Consider the following 21,504-nt stretch of genomic DNA (forward strand, 5'->3'; position numbering starts at 1 on the left):
GGGCAGACCTGGCCAAGCCAAACAGAGGAGCTGGTCTATGGCAAGTTTTTCCCTGATGCAGAGGGCTTCTTCCCTGATGGAGTGGGCAGTGACATGAGGAATAAGGCCAGCCTCTGGGACCTCATGAGAACTCGGAGTGGAGGCCAACAGAGGACTGAGTCTACAAAACTGAACCCTGCCTGGCGTAACTACTTCAATTAAGAGAGGATATCTTTAGGGAGTTCTTTTGTCTCTTAAAGCCAAAAGCCTTTCAAACTTCATAGGAAAGGGAAAAAAAGCACAAATTAAAAGTAGATTCAACAGATTGATAAAATGGTAGATGCTAGCATCATAAACAAAATTCAAAGGCAAGTGAAACACAGAGAAAAAAATACTTGCCGCAGACTTGGCAGCAGGAGGGTTAATATCATTAATATTTAAAATGCATTTACAAATCACTAAGAAAAAGAAGCACCCTCAAATGAAAAATGGATAATAATCCCAAAATATTTTAAGAGGTATTCAAAAAAAGAGCTATATATGGCCAACAGTACATGAAAAAGGTGTTCAGCCTCACTAGTGAGGAAATGCAATATAAAATGGGATTCTAGGGAGTTCTCTGGTGGCACAGTGGTTAAGAATCCGCCTGCCAATGCAGGGGACATAGGTTTGATCCTGGTCTAGGAAGATCCCACATGCCACGGAGCAACTAAGCCCCTGAGCCACAACTACTGAGCCTGCGCTCTAGAACCCACAAGCCACAACTACTGAGCCCATGTGCCACAACTACTGAAGCCCACGTGCCTAGAGCCCGTGCTCTGCAGCAAGAGAAGCCACTGCAATGAGAAGCCCACGCACAGCAATGAAGAGTAGCCCCTGCTCACCGCAACTACAGAAAAGCCCACGCGCAGCAACGAAGACCCAACGCAGCCAAAAAAAAAAAAAAAAAAAATAGGATTCTACTTTTCACATATAAATTAGGAGTGTCATGTTCAAATGATACTAACCTGTGTTGGCCGTGTCCTATATACGGACCCAGGCACTACATGTAGGCATGCAATTTGGTACCCATTTTCTACAGAGCCACTTGGCACACGTATCAAAGGCCTTAAAAAATAGGCATCCTCTTTGAAGGAATAATACCTACCACTTCAGAAATTTGTATTAAGGAAATTATTAGAAATATGAGCAAAGATTTGCTCACACAGTATTGTCTGTAACAGCCTAAATATACAATAATAGGTAATTACGTGATAAAAATAAAAGCACATCCTGTAATGGAATACTGTGTGACCATGAAAAATGATAAAGTAGAAGTGTATTTCTTATTATGAAAAGAAGACTGCAAAATATGATGGAAAAGTCAAGTTAAAGACGAGAACATACAATACAATCCTTTTTTGAGTAAACATTATTTATGCATGATATACGTATGAAAACATACCTACTACCTTGACAACTGCAAAAAGAAGGATATGCACCAAAATATTACAGTGTATTTACAGAAAAATTTTCTGATTATTTGATCTTCTACAATAAACACTATCAGTAAAATAAAATGTATTTTTAAAAAATGAATCAAAGAGACTTTGACAAGAATTCAGATACATAAGTCATGTTTAAAAAATCAACGTTTCTTTACATCAAGAATAATTGTCTAGGGGCTTCCCTGGTGGCGCAGTGGTTGAGAATCTGCCTGCCAATGCAGGGGACACGGGTTCGAGCCCTGGTCTGGGAAGATCCCACATGCCGCGGAACAGCTGGGCCCGTGAGCCAAAATTACTGAGCCTGCGCGTCTGGAGCCTGTGCTCTGCAACAAGAGAGGCCGCGATAGTGAGAGGTCCGTGCACCACGATGAAGAGTGGCCCCCGCTTGCCACAACTAGAGAAAGCCCTTGCACAGAAATGAAGACCCAACACAGACATAAATTAATTAATTAATTAATTAATTTAAAAAAAGAATAATTGTCTAACAGCTCATACTACTCAATAACAAAAAAACAAACAACCCAATCAAAAAGTGGGAATAAGACCTAAATAGATGGACTATTACTCAGCCATAAAAAAGAATGAAATAATGCCATTTGCGGCAACATGGATGGACCTAGAGATTATCATACTAAGCGAAGTCAGAAAGAGAAAGACAAATACCATGTGACATCACTTATATGTGGAATCTAAAATACAACACAAATGAACATATCTATGAAACAGAAACAGACTCACAGACATAGAGAACAGACTGTGGTTGCTGAGGGGGAGGGGGAGTGGGGAAGGGAAGGATTGGGAGTTTGCAATTAGCAAATGCAAACTAGTATATATAGGATGGATAAACAACGAGGTCCTACTGTATAGCACAGGGAACTATATTCAATATCTTGTGATAAACCATAATGCAAAAAATATGAAAAAGGATATATATGTATAACTTTGTATATAAGTCACTTTGATGTACAGCAGAAATTAACACAACACTGTAAATTGACTATACTTCAATAAAATTTTTAAAATTTTTAAAAAGTAAAATTTTAAACGTTTAAAATTTAATTTGAAAAGATGCTATTCATGATAGCAGTATTGAATAGAATACATTTAGGTCTAAATTTGAAAAATATATGCAGGACTTAATTACTAGAAATCTACGACTTTACTGAAGGATACAAAAAGAACTGGTTATAAATGGACATACCATATTTTTGACTTGGAAGGACTATTATTATAAAATGTAAATAATCCCCAATTTAATTCTATATTTTCTATATTGAAATCAAAATCCTGGCTGGTTTCATTTGGAATATGTGAAAGTGAATTAAAAATTCATATTAAGTTATAAATATATAAGAACTGATTTAAAGAGAAAAGATAAGAAAAAGGAGAATTTGCATTACCAGATATTTAAATATATTGTAAGGTTATAATAATTAAATTACTTTTTGAAAGCTTAAAAATAATAGATAGATAATAGGATGGACTATCCTATCATCCAGGATAATAAAAAATTCATAGAAAGCCAGGAGGAGATCAAATACCCATAAGCTTTTAGTGTATGATAAAAGTGGCATTCAATTAAATTGGAAAAGGATGAATGGCTAGTAAACAAATGATGCTGGGACAACTGGTTAACTATTTATTAAAAAATAAAGTTAGACATCTTTGTCATACCATACACTAAAACAAGCTCCTGATAGATAAAACTGTTAGATGGGAAAATATTTCTCTGATTTGGGAAATGAGAAAGCCATTCTAAGAATATAAGCAAATGTAGGATCTTAAAGACAAAGTTTGATGGATTTGGCTATATACAAATTTAAATCATCCATCTAACAACACTGTGATAAAGAAAAGTAAAAGGCAGTGAACTGGAGAAACATTTGCAGCATGTATGAAAAAGAGTTACCAGTCTTACTATGTAAAGAGCTTTTACAAATCATTAAAATAAACCAACAAACACACACCATAATTGCAAAATGGGCAAAAATTATGACCAGGTAATTATCAAAGGAAAAATACAAATGCCCAGTAAATGTATCAGAAAATGTTCATTCCCCAGTAAAACTAAAACAATTGAATTTGCTAAAATGATACCTCTATTCACCTACCAAATTGGCAAAGACATTAAAAATATGAGTGCATGTTATTGGTGACCATGTGGCAAACTTACTGCTGTGATAACTCTGCTGGTGGGAATGTAAATCTATACAAGCCTCCAAGGGAGAACTGGAAATATGTATCAAGTAGTTTACAAATGTCTGTATCTTTAATTCAGCAACTGTACAGAAATTCTTCCTACAGAAGTAATCAAAGGGGTCCATAAATATTTGTGTTTACCATGACAAGAAAAACCTAAGTGTCCAACAACTGGTGACAGGTAAAATAGATCATAGTATATGCACCCATTAGACTAGTATGCGAGTTAGGTAGGTATATAATAACTATATTATACTACATATATAATGATGTAGATCATTTCAGGATATAACAAATGAAAAATGTAGGCTACAAAAGAGCAAGACACCAGTTTGGTTTAAAGTATGTGCAGATGTGCATCCTGGGCAAATGTTCAACAACATGTAAACAGTGGCTTTATAAGGGTGATGGGATTAGAGGCTTCTTCCCCCCCCCCTTTTCCTCCTCTGATTTCATTCATTTCACAAAAATTGGCTTGCTATCATGTGTCTGACATTTCTATATGCTCCAAATTTTCTTCAACTGAATATGTGTCACATTGTAATCAGAAAAAGTTAAATTTTGGAAAAGTAAAAGTCCAGAATCTTAAACTGACTTCCTCTTCCAGGTGCTAAGAATCTTGTAAAGGACTCAGAGCAACGAAATTCATGTTGAAAGCATAAAATCACGTACCAGAGAATTGGGGAAATGTTCAGGTCACTTCACCTCTTACCTTTAGAGACACTTCATAAAACGTACTCACCTGTTCCAGTTTGGCCATGGTTTGTCCCTACGAGCGTGAATTGTGAAGAGCATCTCAAGGACCTCTTCCTAAGAGGGTCCTCAAAGACCACTTAATAAGGAGTCTGACATCTTCTTAAGCCTTTAAAATCCAACATCCCAAGGGACCCCACCCACCAACAATAGAAGGGTAGGTATGATTCTGACTTTGGGGATGGGGACGCTTGACTCAGGGTGCTGTGGCTTGCCCTAGGCTGAGCCCGGCTTTGAGCCGGACAGGCAGCGGGGGGTGGGCAGGGCCGGGGCGCGGGCTGGGGCCGGGGCCGGGGCCGGGAGGGGCGGGCACCTTACCGCGGCTTGCTGGAAGGCGCCCTTGGTGTAGGTGCCGCCACCGCGGTAGGTGATGGCCGGGATCTCGCGGCTGAGCAGCGCGCACTTGTGCTGGTGCGCGCGGCGGGAGGAGATGTAATCGACGCGCGGCACCACGTTGTTCTTGGACGAGAAGGTCACGATGGCCACGCGCGTGGCCGTGGGCACCACGGGGAAGTCGGACAGCAGCTTACGGACGAACTTGAGCTCGCTGAGGAAGTTGGCTTGGCCCACGCTGGACGACTCGTCCACCAGGAAGACAAGCTCCAGGCGCTCGCTGAGCTCCCGCAGCCGCCGCACGCGTCGCCGGAAAGCCTGGCCCAGCCGCTCCACTTTGCTCTCCGCCGCCGCCGCGTCCTCGCCGGGCGCGGGCGGCGCGGGCAGCCGCCCCGGGGTCTCGGGTGCGGCCTCGGGGAAGAGGCGGAAGCTGAAATTGCGAGACGGAGACAGCTGCTGAAAGGTCGCCCAGCCCGAAACGAGCGCCAGACCCCAGCAACAAAAGGCCAGGCGCGCCCACATTGCGCTGGAGACGGAGCGGCCGCCCGGGGCGCAGGCGTCGGCCCGGCGCGGAGAGATGCTCAGCCGCCGGGCTCGCCGAGGGGCGTGCGCGGCGCGGGGCGCGGGGCACGGGACGGCGGCCGCGAGCCTCAGCGCCCTCTCATCTGACACTGGGGACAGAGTCCAACCTCCTCCGGCAGCCCGGGGACAAGGGATGGAACGGCGCGCGCTCGCTACCCCTCTCGCTCTCGTCTTTTCTCTCCCCTCTCTCCTCCTCCTCGCTCTCCCTGAAGCCTATAAAATGTTTGAAGGAAAGGGGGCAGTCAAGAAAAATCTCCCGCTTCCCTCCTTCTCTCCCTCCTATCTCTCTCTCTCCCTCTCCCCTCTCCTTCCTCTATCTCTGCCTCTATCTCTCTCCTCCCCCTTCTCATTCTCCTCCCGAGTTCAAGCCAAAGACTCTCGGAGATTCCATGACACCAGAACCCCGCGTCTGTCAGGCTGTCAACATTCCCGCAGCAAGCGCACCAGCGCCGAAGCCCTGATTGATCCCATATGTCTGGCAGGAGCTGCAGAGGAATTCACTGGAGATGGATCCAGATACCGAGAGTGCCACAGTAATTGGAAACACTTCGTAGAGGAAACACACGGACTGGCCAGGGAGTTGAAAGCATCCTTTGAAAACTGCTTGCTCACCTTTTGTGTCTCTTTTTCCCCCTCCGGTTCCTCAAAGCCCTCACCAAGTGGATGTTTATTTGACTTTCCTGGTGGGGCTTTCTGGTCAGTGGTGTGTGTGAGTGTGTCCTCTTGAGGGTCGCCTCAGATCACACCATATAGGGGCTGCATCTACCCCTATGCAGCCCATAGGGATGATTTGTCATGGTGCTGCATTCATGCATTTATTTATTCATCCATTTGGTCACTCCTTCATTCATTCAACAAATATTTTTGAGCACCTACTGTGTGCCAGGACACCTGGAATATAAGGAGGAACACAAATTGACATAGATCTTGTCCCCAAGGAACTTATAGGGTAACAAGTGACGTGACCATTAACCAGATATTTCACAAATAATGTATATAATTACAGCTGACCATGCTAAGGCTATGAAGCAGATCTTAGGCAGATAGATTTGACCTTAGAAGACCAGGGAAGCCTTTGCAGAGGACATGAAGTTTGAGCTGAAATCTGATGATGAGCAAGGGTCCCTTTTCCCCAGTCCTCTTTCATGTACCCGGTGGTCTGTTTCAACAGGTGAGACCCATAGAGGGCTATTTCCTTGGCTTTGAATGGTACCTGGCACATAGCTACTTTGAAACACAAGTTGCCACCTGGGGGTAGTTTTTCCAAAACAAAACCTCGAAAGGGATGGTGCAAGTGCAAAGAAGGAGTAAACTTTGCATAAGAGGTGGAGTAAACTTTGCAAAAATGATTCTAGCTAGGAGTCAGGAGCCCTGTGTAGATATGCCTCTGCAATTATATAAATCCCCTGAACCAAGACACTTCCAACTCTTGGCTTCAATTTCCACATCTGTTTCATGATGGAATTCAATGATCTCAGAGTTTCCTTTGTCTCTAATATCAGATGATTTAATTCCATCTATATTTAATGAAATACCTTCACAGTATATTGGTTGAAATGTTAGGGCTCTTGGAGTCTGTTTGCCCAGAATGAAGTCTTGGCTCTGCCATTCAGTAGTTGTATGACCTTGACATTAGTTTGCTCATCTGTAAAATGGAGTAATAATAATAGCATATTAGAGGTTATTGTGAGGATATAATCATAAAAACAAAGTTCTTAGGCTAGTGCTTAGACTATAGCATGTACTCTACAAATGCTGATTGCTACTATTGCCACATTTAACCATAAATACTCTTCAAATCCTCATTTTTCTAGGATTTTTCCATTTGACCATCTACCGTGCCAGAATATTAGATACTGAGGATTTAAAGCTGAATAAGACTCAGTTCCAGTCTTCCAGAAGTTCAAAGGATATCAGAAGAGAACACAGACTTGCAAACAATTACAGAGCAGTAGGACGATTTCAAGGATGGAGAAGAAAGAGCAAGAAGAGAAAGTTCTCAATCTTCCCCGGGAATAAGCAAGACCTCATTTGAGCTGAGACTTTAAAAAAAGAGAAAGTCTGTCCAAATTTCATCTACTCGGTGTTATTTCAAATACATCATTAAGAGCTAACATTTTAGGACCTTTATGTGCCAGGCACCATGGCAACTACTATGTGTATTTGCTCATATGCTCCCAAAGAAACCCAGGGATGTAGACGATTGCTTTAGGACTTTCTGGTTGCAAGCAATAGGCACCCAACTTCTCCTTGCTGTAAACAAGAAGGGATTGCTTCGCTCAGTAACTGAACTGGACAAAAGGCAGTGGTGGACTGGTCTCAAAAAGGCTTGGAAAAGGAAATCAAGAACTACGTAAGTCTTCCATTTTCCTCTCTCTTCTGCTTCTCTTTGCATGTTGGATTAAGTTTCTGGCTTTGGATTTATGACCTGAGAAGGAAAGACTCTTCCCCCTAAGCTCAAGCTAAAAAAAAAAAAATCAAGAAAAACCACCACCCCCATGACCCTAAAGAAAGACTCCACTGAAGCAAGCATGGGTTATATGCCCATTCCTTAGCCCAGCACTGTGATGAAGGGGATGGGCCATTATAATTGTCCTAACTTAGGTCATATGCTCACTGTGGCAGAGACTCCTGTCACCTACCTACCATATCTGGTCTCCCCTTCTTGAACGGCAATAGAGCTCTTGAGTTTTAGCTGGGCACAAAGGTACCCAAAATAAAGATTACATATCCCAGCCTCCCTTACAGATGAATGCGGCCATGAAGCTAGGATCTGGGTAATGATATATAAATCCTGGTTCTGTGTGGCAGCTTCCAGAAAACCTCTTTAAAAGACAGCTGCTTCTTTTGTTGGTTGTCTCCTTTCATCCCTTATTCCATTTTCTGCCTGGAACATGAATATGGTGTCAGACCTCTAGCAGCCATCTTGGATCATGAGAAGAATGGTCACATTATAGCGACAGCTGAGTAGTAATCTAGAACGAGCCTGGGTCCCTGCAGACATCACAGAGCAAAACCACCACAGTCATCTCAGACTGCCTATCTACCCCTTTTAATTGAGTTTTCCTGTTACATTCAGCTGAACTTGATCCTGTATAATAAACTCAAACCTGTAGCCATGGAAGCTATCCTCTCAAAATATGCTTTCATAAATGCTATGGCAGAGAAAAGAGGACATACATAGTGAATTACTCACTACCCCCCAAAAGTGACACACATCACTTCTGCTTCATTTCATTGGCCAAAAAAAGATGCATGGCCATGTCCAATTCCAAAGGTCGGGAAGTACAATCCTACCATAGTCCTAGAAAGCAGAAAGTAGAAATATTTAGTGAACAGAGCAAATAATTACCATATTGAGTCACCTGAATTGGGAAGACAGTTGAGTTCAAAAAGCAAAGTAGAGACAAAACCCTGGGAAGTTTAGTCTGCCCTAAAATTGAGGAGGTTCCTATAGGAAAGTTATAAATCAGTTTCTGCAAGGACTTTCTGATCTTCAGTTTGGGATAGTAAATTCACCTGATGCCTGCTATATTACATATAACCGTGATGAATTACGTAGCAGTGGCTGACTCTAGCAGGAGTTTGTAATTGAGCAGCTGTGGGCATTTGATTAAATTCTTCTTTTCTACATTTTTCATCCCAGCTCTTCTTGGAATTTTTGTCCTTTTGGCACAAAAAAACCCAATTATACTAAAATACAGTTAACAAAATGTTCTTTAAAACTGAATTTGTCATATAGTAATACGTGTACTTTTTCGTGACCACGTTAAATAACATCACCTATCCACTGTTCTAATAAATGCCTTGTTTTCAAAGTATTGATGAAGTAACGATATTCTGCTGTGGATCTAGGTGCATTTAAAGCTCCCTGGATAATTCTGACACATGCCCTAGCAGTGAGAGCATAAGGCCAACATACTCTGGCATTGTGTATTTCCAGTGGGTTGAACAGTCAGGCCTATGTTAACTGTCCCAGTGGTAAGGAGTTGGAGACTTAGAGAAATCTTGCCTGTACATTATTAAGACTGCTGCTCCAAGCTTGGCACTGCTCCCCAGAGCTCTCTAGTGTATTAAACTCTCTGGTCTAAAGCAGTGGTTCTCCATGGGGTGATTCTGCACCCCACTGACTTCGCCATCCCCATCACCAGGGAACATTAGGCAATGTTTGGAGGTATCTGTGGGGGGAACAGTGCTACTGGCATCTAGTGTAGAGGCAGGGATGCAACTAAACATCCTACGATGCATGGGACAGCCTCCACAATAAAGAATCATTCAGCCCAACCCGTCAGCAGTGCTGAGGTTCAGAAACCCTGGCCTATAGGACAATAAATAACAGACACAAAAAAAGATAAACTTTCACTATAGGGATGTAAGTCAGAAAGAGAAAGACAAATACCATATGATATCACTTACATGTGGAATCTAAAATACGACACAAATGAACTTATCTATGAAACAGAAACAGACTCACGGACATAGAGAACAGACTGGTGGTTGCCAAGGGGAAGGGGGTTAGGGGAGGGATGGAGTGGGAGGTTGGGGTGAGCAGATGTGAGCTTTTATATATAGAATGGATAAACAACAAGGTCCTACCATATAGCATAGAGAACTATATTCAGTATCCTATGATAAACCATAATGGAAAAGGATATAAAAAAAGAACATGTATATATATATGTGTGTGTGTATAACAATCACTTTGCTGTACAGCAGTAATTAACACAACGTTGTAAATCGACTGTACTTCAATTAAAAAAAAAAAACTTTCACTATAGCAAAGACTAAGACTGAGAAGCAACCTAAAGGTACTGAAATGACAACATGGAGCCAGACTGAGAAGAAACTACCTGGGATTCATCTCATGACATAAAGACATACGTGGAAAAAAAAAAAAAAGTGTGTTGGTGGTGTAAGGGATGGGGGATGCCTTATATTTTTCTCACCACCGGCACCCTGATCAACAAGAAACTGAACCTCAATCCCTGTCTATCCAATGGGACTTGTGTAAAGGACACCCACCTTCACCCCACCCTTCACTGCAACCACCTTCCTGCATTAAAGCAGGTGCTGTAAAAAGACAGGACAGATTTGTAGGGGGGGAGAGATAGAAGGGGAAGTGAGGAAGAAAGCAGAGAGTGGTGCCGGCAAAGGTCCTTCTGAGATGTCAAGAATCAAGGCCAGTAAGTGGAAGCAGAGGCAGGAAAAGTTTCAGTTTCCATGCATGTTGGGCATAGTGTCTCGTTTTGTTTTAAAATCTATCACACAGTGTTAGTGAATCACAGCGACAGGCAGTAGGGACAGTAGGAAGATGCCACCTTGTGACTGTATTTTATAAGACTCTCAGTTGTGAATTTAACAAAGACATTCTCCCCTGCACAGATTGTTTCTTTAAGTAGAATTATCTGAAGATGGAGTTCATGATGGAAAAGTCTTAGCAGGGGACACTGGAAACAATTAAAAAGTAGTAAGCATAAATAAATGTTATAACACTAGATACAGATAAAAAATTTTAAATACATATCATTTTATGTGTCTTATTTCATTCAATCCTGCCCTAAATCCTGAAATATAGTGGGTACTCCATTTTTATGGGTGAAGAAATAGAGCTATATGAGGTGGCCATAAAGTCTGGAAGTAAAAATGGTTTATTGCTATTACATTGCAGTGCATGGTGTGTTTAACGTGTCGTCCCTTGCTAGCAGCACAAGCTTGCAGTGAAGGTGGTAATTAACACAGCACGTGTGTCCATCCCTGCATTTGTACGTACAGTGCACTGCCTCGGATAATTTTGGTCTCTGATTTCTGTGGACAAAACCTGAGCCTTTAACAAACCCCGGAGGAAGGAATCAAGGGGGTTCAGATCTGGCAGTTTCCTCCACACAACCATGTCAGCCAAACCAGTTTTGGAAATTATCCAACCAATCCCTCACCTTCTGGCTTAATGGGGTGCTGAGTGTGCCAGCCTGTTGGAACCACTCCTGGCACCCTTCCCCAAGCCTGTCATATGCCGGCATTAACTGGTTACTTTACATGATAAAATACATCTTTTCAGACACGTTACTTCAAAGAAAAATGGTCCCAAGACACGTGCTTTCCACAGGTCACACCACACCATCACCTTTGCCTTGCGTTTGAGTGGCTGAAGTACAGCGTGGGTTTTCTTGATTGTCTCCTGACCCAGCACTGCATCTACTGTTGCCTACCCTTTTACATAAAAAGTAGCTTGGTCTCAGTCTTTGGCATTCTTATCCAGGAGATCTGAGCGCCTTGAGCACATTTCCAAACAACAATTGGGATTATCCTCAGCTAAACTTTGTAGGACTTACATCTTGAACTGGTGAAAGGCACATGGATTGAGAATTTTTCATGTGGTACTGAAAAGTACCCCCAGTTTCTAGAATGCTCTTTGAGCTGGCTATTATGTCCACAGTGACCATTTCTTTTACCTCTTCAGAAACAGTCATCCACAAAACAGTGTGCCCAAAACATTGCCTGTGGTCTTGAATTTGTGAACCAGCCTTCCAAAGGTGCTCTCTTCCAGAAGGACACGCATTGAAGGACTCTTTATATTCAGTGACAGGACCAGCGCTCATGTCCACTTAGAAGTAGCAGCATAGTGTGTTCATCTTTCATCATCTTCAACCTGTAAAAAGTAAAATAGCATCATTTATGTTTCTAGATATTATATCCAAGGTCAAGGCTTGAACCAAACTCCATTTGTGATTTTCACCGTAATTCTTGAGGTTGCTCTGCTAAAAACAAATAATAATAATCATAGAAGTTTTTAAAAGGCATATTCTTTTTATCTTTATCTCTTTTCTTTCTCCCACAAGTGTGTGGAATACAAAGAGATCACTAAAGATAATTAATTTCCTGTTGACAAATTATGACACCACCACTCCCATCTGGAGGCAGCTATAACTATAGTTACTTTATAAAATTTATTTTTAAATTATCATGCAGTAAAATTAACTTTTTGTGGGTGTACAGTTCCATGAATTCAAACACATATACAGATTCATGTAACCATACCCACAATCAGGCTACAAAACAGTTCCATCACTCCAAAAAACTCCCTTTGCAGTTACCCCCTCCTCTCACTCCTAATCCCTGGCAACCCACTGATCTGTTCTCCATCACTACAGTTTTGTCTTTTCAAGAATCATATAAACGGAATTATACAGTATGTAATTTTCTGAGACTAGCTTTTTTCACTCAGCAAAATAACTTTGAAATTCATCTAAGTTTGTGTACAGGTGTTTATATGAACTTATATTTTTATTGACTTAGAATAAATACCCAGAGATAGGATTACTAAATCATATGGTAAAGTATGTTTAATGTTTTAAGAAACTGCCAAAATGTTTTTCAGAGTGGTGCGTGTACCACTGCTCATTCACAATAGAAATGTATCAGTTCTAGTGGTTCTGCATCCCACGCAGCACCTGGTACTGTGTGTCTGTGTGTGTGTACACATATATTTGTGTGGGTACAGATATATAATATATATATAATATATATAATTCTAGATTGATAGTCCTCCTCTTTCTCTGTCATCTTGAGTCCACTATTGAGCCCATTCAGCAAATTTTAAATTTCAGTTATTTTATTTTTCAGTTCTACAATTTTAATTTGATTCTTTATATCTTCTATTTGTTGGAAGAACATTTCTATTTCTCCATTTGTTCAAGAGAGTTTATAATTGCTTGTTGAAGCATTTGTATGATAGCTGCTTTGTGATATAATTCCAATATCTGTCAGCTGGCATTGTCTTTTCCCACACAAGTTGTGAGTTTTTTTTTTTTTTTTGGAGGGCAAATTGAATTGTTTCCAGAGTATTTTGAATATTATGTTATGAAATTCTGGGTCTTATTGAAGTCCTATAGAAAGTATTGATTTTTTTTTTTTTTTTTTTTTTTTTTTGAGCTGGAAGTTAACCAAGGGAGGTTCTGGTCACAAGATCCAACCATCCTTCTGTGGGAGCTGGCTCCAGTGTTAGTTCAGATTTCAAAGTTTTTGCAATGCTATTGAGATTTTTCCTGTGTATGAGCCCCGTGGTCAATCTGGGATCCGGGTGGTGTTCTCTTTTATAGTTCAGCTACTAACTAAGATCAGATACATGCGTGGGCAGCTCAGAAGTTCCCAAGCCATCGGCTCCTCATGATCTCCCCCATTACATTCCACTTTTCTGGGGGTTCCCCCTTTTCAGTCCTTTGCCCCGAAAAACTGAGACTTTAGTTGCCTCACTCTCCTGTTTACTTCTGTGACTATGTTTTGCATTTGGGCCAAATGGCAGGAGGACAGTGCGGTTCTGCCCCATCCTCCTGAGTTTACAAATCCACTGATAAGAGAGGAAGGTTCTTCCTCCAAGTTTTGGGTCCTGCTGTTGCTTTGCAGCCTCTGCTATCACTGCTGCTGCCAAGACATTGCCTGAGATTTGGGAAATACTGTACAAAAACAGGGAGAGGAAAAACAAACACACACTCTCTCTTTCCCACTCTTCTGCACCTGTGCCTACCTGTGGGCTTCAGACTAATGCACGGAGGCCCAGAGGATCCTAGACGGGGAAGAAAATGGTAAACTCACTGCTGGTTCAGTGGTATTTTAAATTCTGGTCTTCTTCCCCAAGCTACCTGCTACCGTTAACTTTCTGAGTCCTCAAATAGTGGCTCCACACACCCTATAGATTTTATAGTTGTCATTAGACAGGGTGGAATGTATTTACACCATCTTACTTAGAACTAGTACCATTACTTTATATTTGAATAACAATTTTATTTTCCTTCATTACTCTTCCAAGGTTATCTGTTCATTTAAATTTTTATACTTCTTCTTAAGAAAGTCTTAGTAATTTACATTCTGTTAGGCAATTGTTCTTAATTTAAATGTAGACTTAAAATTTATCAACGTAAAGATTTAAGTAGCACACATTTTCAATTATTATATTCTCCTCCGTATGTATGGTATTAGTTTCTTTCCATTGTTATATATTGGTAATTTGACTTTTTTTCTCTTGATTACTCTCACAAACATTTTATCTATTTTGTGGTGCCTTTTAGAGAACAAACACTTGGACTCTGCTTTTTGATACATTAATTTACGCTTTTATCCTGAATAATTTTTTTTGTAGTTCCTTAACTTGAGTCCTTTCTTTATTTTCATTTATTCTGTTTTTTAAATAGAGCTCTTGCAGATATCATTTCCACTGAGTATCACTTTAGCTCAGTCTCATGTGTAGTGTCATTATTGTTCTCTAAACAACATATAATTAGACTTTTATTGCCTCGTTGGCCCATAAATTATTGAAGTGGGAAATTTATTTTATTTTATTTTGTTATTATTTTAACTCTGAGTGTTTGTATGTTTTGTTAAACTATTTTTAAACTAATTTTCAAGTTTATTTCATTGAGGTCTGAGAACAGGACTGTACATTTTTTGTTCTTATTGAAATTTCTTAGGATACAGTAAAACATACATTAAATTTTGGAAAAAAAATAAGCATTTTTGATTGTAAGATATAAATTCTTCTATCTTATAAATCAACTTTATTGTATACATTATTCAAATACTCCATATCCGCATTCACTTTAATCTGTTCCATCTGTTCAAGACTGAAAGTATGTTAAAATCTGGTACAGTCATTTTTTGACACTTTTTACTTATGTTTTTAGGGTTTGCTTTATATTTTTGTGATATATTAAATTTTATGCATAAATGTTTGTAATAGTTATATTCTCTGTGAATAAATACTCATTAACAAGCTAACTTCATAACTTCAACAACATAAAATCAGCTTTATTCATTTATTATATTTACCTTGAATTTTACTATGTCTGGATGGCACCTCAGCTTTACTACAACTATATTATCATGATCATTATCAATATCACTGTTTTTAATTTGCTTGATATTTCCTTACTCAGTCTTTTTTATCTCCTTCTTTAGTCTGTCTCTCTTTGAAATGTCTTAGGAGGAGGATATTAGATTTCTGATGGATTAAAGAGACAAATATGAATTAAATCATAAAGAAACCAGAAGAATATACAGATGAACATTTATAAGATTGTAGTGTGTGGAAGGTTTTAATCATGTAAACGAAGGAAGAAATCACAAAGAGAAACATTAATTTGACCACATAGCAATGAACACTCTTATCATCATAAAATATCATAAACAAATTAAAAGAACAATGACAAACTGGAAAATGGCAGAAAAAATTTTATCATCCTGATGTATAAAAAGCATTCTCGTTAACTCTACATTAGCAAGACAACTGAAAATATAGACAAAGGGTAATGGAAAAGCAATTCTGAGAAGAATAAACTCAGATGGACACCAAGCATATGAATAACTATTGAACCACATTTATAATTATGGAAATATGCATTATAACAGAAACAAGAAACTTTTTTTTTTCTGCATTTCATGTTGGCAAAAATTAATGAATATATATTCTACCCTGGAAGTGGCTAAGGCTGGGTTAGCAGAAACAAAGCACATGTGCTTCCATTCTTCAATCCCTCGTTGAGGTTAAACACCACTAATTTATCTTAGCATTCTCTGCTGATGGACCCAGATGTGGTCTTGCAGTCCTTCCCATCAAGGAATACCAAGTCACCACTACTAACTAATTGATGCTGGTACTCCAATGGAATGTATTTGCCATTCCTGAAGTTTAATGAAAGTGGAGCTACTCTACATGGCTAGGCTTTGGCAGCCTAATTCAATAATATGATTTTTTTAAAGGTATGATAATGATCATATCCTTTAGCTAGGAATCCTTTCTAAGGAGAAAATCAGAGACAAGTGCACACATTTATGTACAAGGCTGGAATTTACGGTACTAATTTTAAAAGTAAAATGTTGGGAACATTGGAAATAATCTTAACGTATAATAATAAGAGAATGGGAACTTCCCTGGTGGCGCAATGGTTAAGAATCCGCCTGCCAATGCAGGGGACAAGGGTTCGAGCCCTGGTCCAGGAAGATCCCACATGCTGCAGAGCAACTAAGCCCCTGCGCCACAACTACTCAGCCTGTGCTCTAGAGCCCGTGAGCCACAACTACTGAGCCCGCATGCCACAACTACTGAAGCCCACGCACCTAGAGCCCATGCTTTGCAACAAGAGAAGCTACCGCAATGAGAAGCCTGCAACGAAGAGTAGCCCCCGCTCACCGCAACTAGAGAAAGCCCGCCTGCAGCAATGAAGACCCAACGCGGCCAAAAATAAATTAATTAATTAATTAATTTTAAAAAATAAGAGAATGGTTAGATGAAGCATATTAAATACATAAAAAGAAAATTTAGTCATTATGCTTATAGTTTCAAAAAATTTAATGCTATAAAAATACTCAGTACATCCTGTTAAATTGGGATGGGGGAGGCAAAAAACCCACTGGTGTCATGTGAATTGTTTTAAAAAATATGCACATAGAAAACCATGATAAAAGGAAACATACAAATATGTAATAATGTTTATCTTAGGTAGAACAATAACTATCAATTCTTATTTCATTCATTATATGTTGAGAGGGTAGAGAAATAGACTCTACCTCTTGATAGGGGAGTAGCGAGATCACATGGCAGAAGATCATGTGGAAGAAAAATATTATTGTGGACCTCTTTGGAAAATACATTCTGCCACTCAATATTAGAAGCGAATCTGTCACTTTTGGGAATCTCCTACCTGCTCTTCAACTTGCCAGTCTCATACTTGAGAATTCTAACTCTTCAGAGAGCTTTAATATATTCAGTGGGTCTTCAGCTGATGTAAAGTCTAAAAAATAGGAACTTCTCCCTTATTTCACTACTTTATAAAGAAACAATTTGCAGTGGCATAATTTATCCCTTGTGGAATGTGATGTGATCTCAGACTTACAGTGTTTGCAAACTTGCACAGTTTAAAATGAAGCAACATACTCCACTAATTTCTGTTTATCCTGTTAACTTGTGCATTGTTTTCCTCCAGCCAGATGTTTCTTATACTTAATTTGCCTAACAATATTCAGACTAGAAAACCATTCTAGCATTAAAATGATGCACCAAACATACCCACATTAATTTTCCATATCCTTGGCTCTTTCTAGATCTGCCTTGCATTTTTCAACATCCTTAATTTCTATTGAACTCAGATGGAATCTATGTTTGCCAGGAAAGAAAGAAAACAAAACATGTGACGGCATTTTATATTTTTCCGTGTCGTATGGAAAAAGCTTAAAGACATAATATAGTCTTAAAAATCATGCTGGTGTGCATGATTTTTAAGAGTATATTATATCTTCAGACTTGAAACCATAATACTCCTAGAAGAAAACATAGGCAGTACACTCAGTGACGTAGGTCTTAGAAACATATTTTTGGGTATGTCTCCTTAGGGAAGAGAAACAAAAGCAAAAATAAGCAAATGGGACCTCAGCAAACTTAAAAACTTTTGCACAGTGAAGGAAACCATCAACAAAACAAAAAGGCAACCTACTGAATAAGAGAAGACATTTTCAAACGACATATCTGATAAGGGGTTAATATCCAAAATGTATAAAGAACTCATACAACTCCATATCAAAAAAACTAACAACCCGATTAAAAAATGGGCAGAAGAGCTGAATAGGCATTTTCCCAAAGACATATACAGATGGCCAACAGGCATATGAAAAGATGCTCAATATCACTAATCATCAGGGAGATGCAAATTAAAACTACAATGAGATATCATCTCACACCTGTCAGAATGGCTATCATCAAAAAGACCAGAAATAACAAGTGGTGGTTATGATGTGGGGAAAAGGGAGGGAACCCTCATACACTGTTGGTGGGAATGTAAATTGTTACAGCAACTATGGAAAACAGTATGGAGGTTCCTCAAAATGTTAAAGATAGAACTACCATATGATCCAGAAATTCCACACCTAGGTATATATCTGAAAAAAATGAAAACACTAATACAGAAAGATATATTTGCCCCAATGTTCACAGCAACATTATTTATAATAGACAAGATATGGAAGCAACCTAAGTATCTATCAACAGATGAATGGTTGTAATACACACACACACACACACACACACACACACACACACACACACACACACACAACGGAATACTACTCAGCCATACAAAAGAATGAATTTCTGCCATTTGCAATAACATGGATGGACCTGGAGGGTATTATGCTTAGTGAAATAAGTCAGACAGAAAAAGACAAATACTGTATGTTTTCACTTATATGCAGAATCTAAAAAATAAAATGAATAAATATAACAAAACAGAAACAGATTCACAGATATAGAAAACTAACTAGAGGGGAGAAGATAGGTGAAGGGGATTAAGAGATATAGACAAATAGATATAAAATAAATAAGTTATAAGGATATAATGTACACATGGGAATATAGCCAATATTTTATAATAACTTTACATGGAGTATAATCTAGAAAAATATTGAGTCACTATGCTATACACCTGAAACTAATGGTGTAAGTCAATTATACTGCAATTTAAAAAAATCTGGGCACACTGGGCATTTGATTTAAGAAAGTGTGGTAGACAACCTTTGAAACGGCCTCTAATGACCCCTTGCCTCCTGATATTCGTGTCTTTGTAATTCTTTCCCCTTGAATGTGGGTTGTCCTTAATGACTGACTTCCAACAATAAAATATGGCAAAAATGTTGGGATGTCACTTTCAAGATTAAGTTACAAAAGACTCTGTTTTCCATTTTGCTCACTCTCCCCCTCTCTTGCTCTGAGGAAAGCCAGTTGCCATGTCGTGAGATGCCTGATGGAGAGGCCCACAGGGCAGGGAACTGATGTCTCTGGCCAAGAGCCAACAAGTGCCTGCAGTCTGTCAACAGCCAAGTAGTATGCTTCGAAGTGGGGCTTCTGAAGCCTTTCAACAGCCATATGAGTGAGTGTGGAAGCAGAGCCGCCACTGTCAAGCCCTAAGATGACCGTAGCCCTGGGCAACATCGTGGCTGTAGTTTTTTGCAAGACACTTTGAGCCAGATAACCCAGCTTAGCAACACCTGGAAATGTCAGATACGAATGTCAGATACGAAATGTCAGATATGAATAGAAAATGTCAGATACGAAATGTTTGTTGTGTTAAGCCACTGCATTTTAGGGTAATTTACTATGGCAGCAGCAATGTGGGCACCTAAAGCCCATAAAGAAAACTCATGTATCTGACTAGAAGAGCAAATAAAAGGGCCCCTGTGGTTCAAAGACTTTGGAGGGAATCACCATTATTTTCCCCCTATGTTTTCTCTTGCTACTTCATCCTGATGGCCATCTCAGTAGCATGGACTGTACAACTTGAAAGAAACTCTGGCTTTCTGGTCCAAAAACCAGGGAAAGGAACCATAAGGGACAGAGTGTGTAGGGGAAATTCTAGGGAGAAGAGATCTGGAGAAAGAGATCCTCCAATTCTGTGTATGAACTGAGACAAGTCCTCAGTCATGAGCTGCAAATTCAGGGACAGACACAAAGAACCAAAGCTTTGAGAACTAGACTACAATATAAACCTGTATCCATTATTCTAGACTAACCCATATGAGGTGTGTGTGTGGAGCAGACCTAAACAGCACAGAAAGGGCTTTGAAAATTGAACTTACATTAGACTTGCCACAGAAGGAGAGACAGAATGTGTGGTCTCAACCTAACTGGGTTTATTCACTGTTAAAACAAAACAGAAGACAAGAAATTGGTGTCTCCTCTAAAATCCAGAGGATTTTAACACGACCTAGAATCTCACAGTATAATATTCAAAATGTCCAGGATACATCTCAAAAGTACTTCAAAAAAAAAAACGGAAAAAAGAAGAATCTGATCACTTTTTATCAGGAAGAGACAATCAACAAATGCAAACCCCAAGACTGTCTAGATATCTGAATTATCAGACAAAGATATTAAAACAGCTATTATAAACATGTCCCATAAGGTAAAGGTGAACACTCTAAAAATGTATAAAAAAAGAAGTTTTGAGCAGAGAAACTGTAAAAATGAACCAAATAGAAATTTAAAAACTGAAAAATGCAATATCTGAAATTAAAAAAAAAAAATTACTGGATGGGCTCAATGGCAGAAGGGGATGATGATGACAAAGGAAATATTCAGTGAACTTGAAAATAGATAAATAGAAATTAGCCAATCTGAAGAACAAAGAGTCAAAAAAAGATTAGGGGGGAAAAAGAACAAAATCTCTGGTACCTGTGGGACAGTATCAAAGTTCTAACTTTGTGTCATTAGAGTCCCAGAAGAGAGAAAAAATAGATTGGTGCAAATATATATATATATTTTTAAGAAATAACAGGTGAACACTTCTTAAATATAGTAAAAGACATAAATGTACAGATTCAAGAAGTTCTGAGACCCATCACAGGACAAACTAAAAAAGAAAAATGCCCAGACACATCATAATCAAACTATCAAAAACCAAAGATTAAATTATATGTATTTTTAAATCTATATCTATCTATCTATATATATACACACATATATAAATTATACATATAGCAGTCAGAGACAAATCACATATTACATACAGGGAAACAACAGTTTGAATAACTAAGGATTTCTCATCAAAAATCATGGAGGCCAAAGTAGTTAAATAACATTCAAGAGCTCAAAGAAAGGAATTGTCAACCTCAAATTCAATAGCCAATGAAATGTCCCTCAGGAATAATAGCAAAATAAAGACATTTTCAGCTGATGGAAAATTAGAAGAACTAGAAACCACCATACCTGCTCTAAAAAAAATGCTGAAGGACGCTCTTAAAGATGGAGAAAAATGATACAAGGGGTAAAATGTAACTCCAGAAATAAAGGAGGCGCAACAGAAAAGGTAAATATCAAGGTAAATAGACAATTTTTCTCCTGTTACACATTCTCTTCAAATAAGTATAACTATCAAATGCAAAAATTACAACATTGTCTGATGGTATTTTTAATGTGAGTATATGAATATGAATTACAACTATAATATAAAGAAAGTGATATAAGGAACCTATGTGGATGTAAGGCTTCTAAATTTCCACATGTTTCAATAAGAAGACAGAGACTTTTAGGTTAGATTTTCAAAAGGACTCAATTATATGTTAACCCATTTTAAATGTAAATATAGTAATTGATAAAAGTAAAAGGAAGGTAAGAGATACACTATGAAATTACCAA

General features: G+C 39.0%; 1 protein-coding gene across 1 annotated transcript in view; it reads right to left on the minus strand.

The window, feature by feature from the left end:
- The window catches only part of SVEP1 (sushi, von Willebrand factor type A, EGF and pentraxin domain containing 1), a 196,040-nt gene extending 190,294 nt beyond the window's left edge, over positions 1-5,746 (minus strand). Inside the window, exon 1 of the mRNA XM_082403710.1 lies at positions 4,737-5,746. Within this exon, the coding sequence (XP_082259836.1) occupies positions 4,737-5,273 (537 nt within the window). The 5' untranslated portion in view covers positions 5,274-5,746. The remainder of the gene's footprint in view (positions 1-4,736) is intronic.
- Positions 5,747-21,504: the final 15,758 nt, after the last annotated feature.

The sequence above is a fragment of the Balaenoptera borealis genome, assembly GCF_965194805.1.
Source record: "Balaenoptera borealis genome assembly, chromosome: 8".
In the NCBI taxonomy this organism is placed as follows: domain Eukaryota; kingdom Metazoa; phylum Chordata; class Mammalia; order Artiodactyla; family Balaenopteridae; genus Balaenoptera; species Balaenoptera borealis.